This window comes from Oratosquilla oratoria, unplaced genomic scaffold (genome assembly GCF_046742065.1).
Source record: "Oratosquilla oratoria isolate Oo_2021 unplaced genomic scaffold, ASM4674206v1 SCAFFOLD240, whole genome shotgun sequence".
In the NCBI taxonomy this organism is placed as follows: Eukaryota; Metazoa; Arthropoda; class Malacostraca; order Stomatopoda; family Squillidae; genus Oratosquilla; species Oratosquilla oratoria.
In genome coordinates this window covers 49,969-59,330 of record NW_027467592.1, presented here as the reverse complement: position 1 = coordinate 59,330, position 9,362 = coordinate 49,969, and the positions used below count along the sequence as shown (strand labels likewise).

Genomic DNA, 9,362 nt, shown 5'->3' with positions numbered 1-9,362 from the left:
GAGCGAGACTAGTCTGAAATGTTTTATTTGGTATGCATATTTTAAGTGTTCGTACTTCTTTTTTATGAGGATTAGATTCTGAAGCTATTTTACCGGGAAAACCCGTGTGCTATAGTATTTCCCATTAATTACGAACTACAAAATATAACGCAAAACACAGACAAGAAATGCTGTTCATAAAATGCAGGTGTTTTTTTCTTTCATCGTTCGAGCCTACTTTGTGATTACCACACAAATAATGAATTGCCGTCAAATACCCCCCCACACACACGAGCGTGACTATTCTATATATTACGTTTAAATATAGTAGGGAAACCCCTTCCCATTCCCGAATACTGTTTATGGCTACAAATTGGCTTTATCTCTGACGCATTGTAATTGGAGAGCAATAAATGAAGTCGGACATGTTAGCAGACTAATGTTTTTCCTCGGTTGTATACAAACTGACAGGCGTAGTAGGGAATTCATTTTAAATGTATGTGTGTTGAATGTTCCGCCACATGTGACGCATGCGCAGTGTCTTCAGCAGTAGATGACGCCCCTGTAAAGGTTTACTGTAAGGCTCTTCGCTATTAGCCAGTCTTATGTGATGGCAGATGGAAGCTGCACGCTGATTGGTTTCTGGGTGCGCGGGAAGTCGCACCAGCCAATCACATACCATGTTTATCGTCTGCTAGTTTCAGTCTTGCAAATGGAGTTAGGATGAATGAGTGCGGAAGGAGTGGTGTGCGCCTGAAATACGCAGTAAAATGGGCGACAGTACGAAAAACCTCACCATTGATGGAGAACGACTGATTAAAGATCTTAAAGTGGCCGAGTTGAAGGCAGAATTAGAAAAGAGAAAACAGTCCAAGTCTGGCAGTAAGAAGGAACTAATCGAACGTTTACGAAGTGTAAGTAGGAGTAGTGGAGCAAGGTAGTAGGAAAGCCTGACGGCAAGTTCACCGACTACCCCTCCCCCCTCCCCACCTTACACCCCCCCTAAGATACAGAGCCATCTTTGTTGGCTTAGTTAAAGTTATCTTCGTCTATTTTCCATAGTTCCACGCGTTATCTGTGGCACAGAAAGTGGTAATGCCTTTTAGGTGGTGGGAAACTCTGTTGCCAAAGTGATATTGATCGAAATTCTACTTAGCGAATGCACACATGGGACAGCCAATCGAGTGCGAGAGGCCAGGCATGATTCGCGAATGTTGACAGGTGTAGCTTAATAAGATCTGTGCACATATCTAGAAGAAACTTTATGATTTTCATTGTTTGTTTGCACTCTAGATATTACATGATAATTACGATGCCAAATATGTTGTGTTGATTGCGAGGAACAATTTTGAAATGTTTACATATGCATACATTTACATCAGTGTTTAATTATTTAATTGTAATGCACAGAAAAAGCTGGTAAATTTCCAGAATCACGCAAGCGCGTATATTTAATATGAATTTTATGTTGTCTAATAGCTCCAAATGTAACATATCCTATCCTAGCCTAACCAAACTCCATTCCATAGAGAAAAATAAAACTTTGAAATCCGTAAGTGGAATAATACCAGAGCGTTTGCGAGATGTCTCTGTCTTTTGCTTGGATCTGGCAAATTCTTTCTTGTCATGACGGCAATTTTTTTTAGGTTACGTGACAAATTGTGCTTCTATACAGAAAATATTAGGTATGATTCTAGAATCGCACAAGCACTTATTTGACATTAAACTTGCTTTGTCCAATAGCTTATAACCTAGCTTAGGGAAACTTAACCTATCCTAACCATACCTTGGAAAAAAAATATATAACGCAAAAAAGAACAAAGTGTAAAACATGTTTGCATGATTATCATGCAAACGGATAGTTTAACATGGTTTGGTCATATTCCAGTATCATGATGATACTGGAATATGACCAAACCATGTTAAACTATCCGTTCTTCTTTTTCTGTCTTATTCTTCTTGTTCGTACTAAGACGTCTTTACCGATTAATATCAGTCGCTCTATTGCCCCAGGTCTTTTGTAGGTAAGGATGACTCAAGTAACAGGCAACAGCCACTGGATTGGCCCATAAGTCACTCATGGAAGAAGTGAAGTGTTGTTTACTGGATATGACTAATGTGGAGCACTGTAAGATGAAATGTTCAGTCCTCTATGTTGGTTGTATCAGGGGCAGTTAGTTTTAGTCTATAGACTTATTGCTTATTCCAGCATCATGCAAATGCATTTCACTTTTTTTAATCATCATGTTTTCTATGGAATAGGTTAGGAGCTGTAGGACAGCATAAGTTTCACAGTAAAAATCCATACTTAGTTTCTTCTTGAATATTAAAAAAAATTCTATGTGGCTGATGTCTATGGTGATTGGAAGTAGGGACTTGGATCAGTCCTATAATGGGTTCCATTTCAGTATCACAGAAACACATTTTTCATCTTTCGTTTTTTGTATTTGAAAGATTATTTGGTAAATTTTTAGAAGTGCACACCTACATGATATAGCAATAGAAAATTGAATAATCTTGTAAATTATAATCAATGTAATATACATTATTCTTGGTGGAAATTAATAATTGAAAAAGTTGCTAAAAGCTATAAATACACAAATGTAGCCATTTTGGTTGCTTGAGATGCCAACTTTGTTTTGGTAGAGGCGGAGGTCGAAGAAATTAAAGTGATGAATTCATCCATTCTAACCTAACCTAACCTGCACTTAATAATGCAGTACCCGTAATTCTAGAGGTCATCATGTTTGTCATCATTGTCTGATCTCCGAATCTATCAAAACACAGAAGGCGTTTGAAGGAGTTGACATGACTTCATTAGTTTCTGCATAGGTTTTAGGAATGTATTCTGATTTTGATTTCTGACAAGAAAAATACATGTTACATTGATGTGTTATTATTTACAAAATTAACATTTAATTTTCTAATGCTGTAGTGTATAGGTGTGCACTTGAAAAAAAAAATCTGGAATTACTACATTGTTAGTTTATATTAGGATCTGTTGGACAGCAAAAGTTTCATGTTAACCTCTTCAATACGAGTTGAATTCTTGTGCGCAGCATCGGCTGCCTGAGGTACAATGATTCAATGATGCATTACAGGATACACATAGGATACAAAGTTACAGCTATATTATTCTTTTATCCAGAATATTGATAACCACAGAAAACTCAATCATACCAGTTCATAGGATATGCGATCACTCAACCACAACTACAAAATAAATATAATTAAGATGCCCATGCTGGCATCTTTGTATACCCACTCATGGCTCATGACGCCAATGTTGGTCCCATCGTATGGAAGGAGTTAAATGTCTGTGCTTGCATGATTCTGAATTTTTACCTTAAAATACTTGGTTTGTAGTATCTTAACATTTCACTATAGGGGTATTCTCTGTGAAATCAACAAAATTTTCAAATCAACACCCTTATCTCTCCAATTTTGCTGAAATTTGGTTTATACATAGTTGTAGGCCCCTAAATACTTCTGAAATTAAAGGGTCAATCTGAACAACTGTTCAGATGACTTAAGATATTTTGAGGTCATGTGAGATCATTAACATTTGGTGACCAATAATTAGGATGATAGATTAAAGGGTCAATCTGAACAACTGTTCAGATGACTTAAGATATTTTGAGGTCATACGAGGTCATTAACATTTGGTGACCAATAATGAGGGTGATAAGTCATAGTTATATAAATATTTATAATTAGAAAAAGATAAGGAATCCAGATATCAGAGTTTAGAACCAGGTTGAAAAAAAAATCCCATTTTAGCAAAAATCTGAGGTCAAGATTTGACCCCTGGGGTATCAAAATTAAAAAAAAAAAATATATATAGATGAGAAGCTTTAAGGCATAGCTTTGGCTCTTAGAATTAGTAAAAGAAAAGCTTATTTATGCTAGTATGGTTCATGTAATTAACATAAGTGAGCACCATATTTATATGTTGTCCATCAACTGCACATATTTTTTACAGGGTTTCAATGAGTTTTTTCACCATTCCTTCATATGGTGAAAATGCCACTTTAATCACTTGCAGTAGCCTGTATGTGTCCCACAGTTATGCTGATATGTCTATCAGTTGATAGGTTGTCCTTATCAACATTCCCAAATCTTTCTCCTCTTTGGCTTTAGTAATGGGTTCACTTTCCAAGGAATAGTTTAAGCTCTTCAATATGAGACAAATATTCCTGTGCACATCAGGTTGCCTTATATACGATGATGCATCACAATATGCACATTATAGAATATAAAGTTTGTGGTGTTTACATGCTCTCTTTCACCCTGAATGAATATAACATCATGAAAACATGAGCAAGCCTGTTCACAGAATACAGGGGTCATTCACCTACAACTACAAAATAAGTATAATCAGGATGCCAATGCTGGCATCCTTGTATTCCCCACTTGTAGCTCAAGATGACTACATTGGTGTCATATTCAAAAGGTTAGGGATGGTCTTTTGTATGTGTGTGGTTGAGAGTGCTGTTGATGAAGAGGCATGGTATGTGTTTATGTTCTGCTGTCCAGTAGGTGAGAGGTGTGGCTGTGGATTTGTTTGGGGCTATTTTGAGTCTAGTGAACCAAGTGTTGAATGTGTCAAGGTATATCTGTGTTACAGTGTGTGTGTTGTTGTTGATGTCTGTCTCTGTGATCTTTTTGAAGGGATGTGTCTGGTGACCTTATTAAATGTCATATTTATGTCCATTACAATGATGACCTTTCTGGTGGTGCTCTCTAATTGAATCCCTCCAGCACTTGATGGGTAATATTTGCAAGGAGTGTGCAGGTGGAATGGCCTTCCTTGAAACCAAGTTGGTTTGGGTAGGTGGTCAATGGAGATGTTTCTCTTTGCAGTTGGTTTTATGGTCTTTAGGGTGCTCAGTTTCCAGGTGGTTTAATTTTAATGTGGGTTCTATATGGGCTGTTTTCCTGTTTTTTATAAGTTTGTTGTACAACTAGGTATGGTTAAATGTATCGGTCAAGGCTGTATTTGAGCCAAGGTGTTTTAGATGGATGTTGGAAACCATATCTGGGCCATGGGTGAAGTTTATTAAATTTTCTATTGTTCTTTCCACATCATTATTGGAGAATGTAAGGGTAGTGTCTGTTTAGTTTGACTTGTTTTATATGTCATGAGTTGTTTTCCTATTTTCTGAAGTTTTTGTAATATGATTGGGTGAAGTGCTTGTTGATACTGCATTGCTCTCTTTGTAATGGTACCCTTCCCACGGTTGCCCCAACTGTTTAATGGGTAAAAGTTGCGCTAATTTTTTAGCTTTTAATGGTTTTTGTATTTCTACCCATACATGAACACAATGTAAATATAACACTTAAGCAGTGAACAGTACCTTCATTCATACAATAATAAGAGAAGACAACACAAGGTACAATGGTGGACTTGTAACACAAGTACACATGAACATAACTTTCTCCAACAAAACAAGTGATACCAGGCAAGCACAGACACCATTGCTGAAAGTGTATCTGATTCATGCTGTAATCCATTGAAACACTTATCCTCCTATACCATGGGCATTGACTTTATTTAGTAGTCTCTGGTGGGGCACCTTTTTGAACACTTAGCCAAGGTGAATAACATCATACCTATCATTGTTATCTGACAACTTTTTGACATTAGTATCAAAAGATAGAAGATTAGTTACACATGACTGACTTACCCTTGGTGGACCCATGATGTGAGTCACAAATCAAATTATGTTTTGATGTGAGCTCTGATTCTATTAGCTATCATTGATTCCAGCATTTTACCTATAACTGATGTCAAAATGATTGGCCTGTAGTTATGCATTGACAATTTGTCCTTTTTGGAGACAGGAACGTTTGCCTGCCCCCCCCAAAAAATAGACTGAAAACCAATGCCCATAGTCTTGTTAAATATTTCTGTTAACTGGTTACGGATTTTAAATTTACACTTTTAGCACTTGGAAAATTTTCATGTTGAGTGCCATAGGGTTAACCCCTTCAATACGGGCCACATCGCATGTCTGGCAGCAATAACTGCCAGACGTGCGATGTTGGGTCATAATACTTGCATTATAAAAAATAGTCACTGCTCTATCGCTCGTTCTCTTTCACCCGTGAATTTTGATAACCATAGAAAATATGATGAAGCCAGTTTACAGAGTATGTGAGTCATGCAGGTACGACTACAATAAATATAATCAAGACGCCGACGTCGGCATCCTCGTTTACCCACTTGCTCCTCATGATGCCTACGTAGGCGTCACCGTATGGAAGGGGTTAATATCAAGTTTAGTAATTGTGAAAATGAAGAAAACTATTAAGGAAAATACACAATTGGGAAGAAAGTAGGAAAGATGGAGATAATTTTATAGAACTTGGGAGAGAAAGGCAGGAAAAGAAATTTTATAACTGTACAGAATATACTCGGGGAGCTAATTGTTGGAGCTAGATTCTCATACTATAATAAATGGTCTTTTTTACATGGAAAACAAATGTTGTGTGGTTCTTGGAAATTTTTAAGTTGATCAAGTAGATAAGCTTAGAAAAATAAAAACAAGATAATAAGTGAATATCAAAGAAATTACAAAGAATGAATTTAACAAAAGAGAAAATAAAACTTGCAAAAAATAGGGTGTGCAGTATAGGAATGAATAAAAAGAAAAAAAAAACGTGTTTGTCTTTTGCTGAAACAGAATGGTATGTGTTTGGTGATACTTGTGAAGCTTTCATTTTTATATAGGGTGTAAATAATCTAAAAATTAACCGAACTTATAACAAAGAATAATTAGTTTTATCTAGCAGTAATAAATTATCATAACCTTATTCCTGGCACACTAGGGTTGAGATGAAAAAAATGTGTGTATTGCATTGTAGAAATCATTGTTTACAAAACTTGTGGCATTTAGATGCGTAGCGTGAATGTGATGCTGGATTGTCAAGTACACACTGCAGAACTAACATGGACACAGATGACCAAAGGTACACCAATATGAAAACTTCTTCAGAGAGATATTTCAGTTCCAAATGTTAGCCTATAACTATACCATCTATCCACACATCTTGCCTGTTGTCAGAGCTATGCAGGGAGTTGAAAATATTCTCAAAAGATGATGAATACCTCAATATCACTGAAGGAATTTCCATTTCGCTGCAGGACATCATCATCAATTGAGATGACACTGTTTGCTGTGTTTTAGAATGCAAATTAGCAGATGATAAATATTTTTTATAAAAAGTCTCTCAAAAACTACTTTTGAGATGAGATATTTGTTTTAAATGTGGTTCTCGTGAAAATAAACAACAAAGAAAAAATGCAAAGTTGTACCTGGGCATAGTGATTATCCATTAATCACAGTCCTGAAACAAATAAAGAAAACAACCTACAGTAGCAGAGACATAAATTCCATCAACTACATGAATCCCACTGAGTTTCATGCCACAGCTCCAGTCACTTGACCATAACAAACCACACACTGGCAGGCGATCTGAATGCATACCATCCAGTTTCGTTTAAGACACCGACAGCAGCTCAAAGAGGATAGAAATTTCTTGAACTTTAGCTTAAACATAATTGATTAGTAGCAACCTCATTATAGCCTACCTTTCAAACACAATCAACAACCAGCACTTCCAGACATGACAATGTGTTTGCCTTCCATTCAGATGGAAACTCGTGTCCCTCACATGGGGAGGGGTGAATATGCCCTGGGGTGGCACATTTAGAGGGGCAGTAATTCTAGTCTGGACATGGCACCCACAAGGCAGACAAAATATTTATAATTAAGAAAAAAGGGTCAAAGGAGCCATGAATATTTTACCGTAATATACAAATTTTGCATTAGAATCGACAGAATATGAATAATTTTTCCTTTATCCTTAAGGCAATAGGGACATTAAATACAAATTTTAAAATTGTTTAATTATTTTGCCAGATAATAGCTATAATAGGCAGTAAGGGATGGTGGAGATGGGAGGTGGGGGGGGGGGGCACTGAGAACTTTGCTCCAGGGCTGCACTTAGGCATGTAAGAGGGGGGTTTACATGGTCTAACGGTTTGTCGAACGCGGTTCGACAGACACGTGTTTAAAGTGATGTGTGAACGGGGTATTTGGTTGTCGAACACGATGGTTAAACCCCAAATTTCCCGTTCACACATCAGTTTAAACACGTGTCTGTCGTACCGCATTCGACGAACCGTTAGTCCGTGTGAACCCCCCCCTAAGGGCTCTGTGGAAAGTACATGGGAAACTATTCAAGGTGTATAATCTGACCATTTCCCAATAAAGTTTACCTTAAAACTGGAAGAGAAATTACATTCCACAATCAAGAGAACTTTTATATATTACCAGAAAGCAAATTTGCAAAAGTACACAGATGTAGAAAGAAAGATAGAATAATTTGAAATATACCAGTACTCATCCCTAGATAAAGCAGTAAACAAAATAGTATCTACCATCCAGAAAGCAAGTAAAACACACATTCCCAGAGGCTAGGGAGAAAAAATTCAACCCCAACTACACATGAGCCTCTTGAAAGTAAATGAGGAATAACTTAAAATAAGAAACATAACCTAAAGATAAAACAGAAACAAACCAAGAAAACTGAATAACAAAGTAGATGAATGGCAGTGTATATAGCAGAAAAAGAAAAAAAAATCAACACTGCCCCTGACCCCATGAAGCAGTTAATGCAACTCATTGCAAAATACTATCACCTAAACAACAGTGTGACAATATGTATTTCTCTGAAACTAGCTTCAAGCCCACAATATCAGAAAACAGGAAATTATATATCCACCTTTTGTATACCAAATGTGACATGGTAAGGGGGCTTGCAAGTTCCAAGGATCCCAAGAGCAATGCTGGGGGATCTCCAGATTCCACAAGGGCCACCCACACCAGTAAGGTTGGGAGGAAGAACCAGACCACACGGCATCTACCACAGACCTCAGTGACATATCAAGATTTTCACTTGAACCTGGTAGAAGACAAAGCTAGGTGGGCTAGCAGAAGGCAGTGACTGTAACTTGACCCACAGGTAGCTCACTGCAAGCTCTGATCCAGAACTTACAAATCTAGCCTAGATAAGCTGCAGGGAATGTTCAAAGACCAAGTGTCTGTGTCATGACATGGCAAATTGTGGTCCACCTAAAATGATGCCAACCAATGTTGAAGATTCCATCATCTACCACAAGTCCTTCAATGATGGAGGCAGGTTTATACCAGAAGCCTTTAGCTTGGAGTCACATGAAGGCAGCAGTTTGTGTGATCTGTCACTTCACTATGACTGCATCAACATGGGGATTTGGCAGCTACATTCTTGCATCTGTGCAATCCCATTTAGGAGTACTGCTGCCCACCCCAAGCAAAGGGGAAGGCCCTAGAAGATTT

The 9,362-nt window shown here is 37.4% G+C and overlaps 1 protein-coding gene across 1 annotated transcript in view; it reads left to right on the top strand.

Moving 5' to 3' along the window:
* Nucleotides 1–587: 587 nt before the first annotated feature.
* LOC143022952 (uncharacterized) overlaps nucleotides 588–9,362 on the top strand; it is a 54,646-nt gene continuing 45,871 nt past the window's right edge. The window contains exon 1 of the mRNA XM_076181372.1: nucleotides 588–893. Coding sequence (XP_076037487.1) covers nucleotides 750–893 — 144 coding nt within the window. The 5' untranslated portion in view covers nucleotides 588–749. The remainder of the gene's footprint in view (nucleotides 894–9,362) is intronic.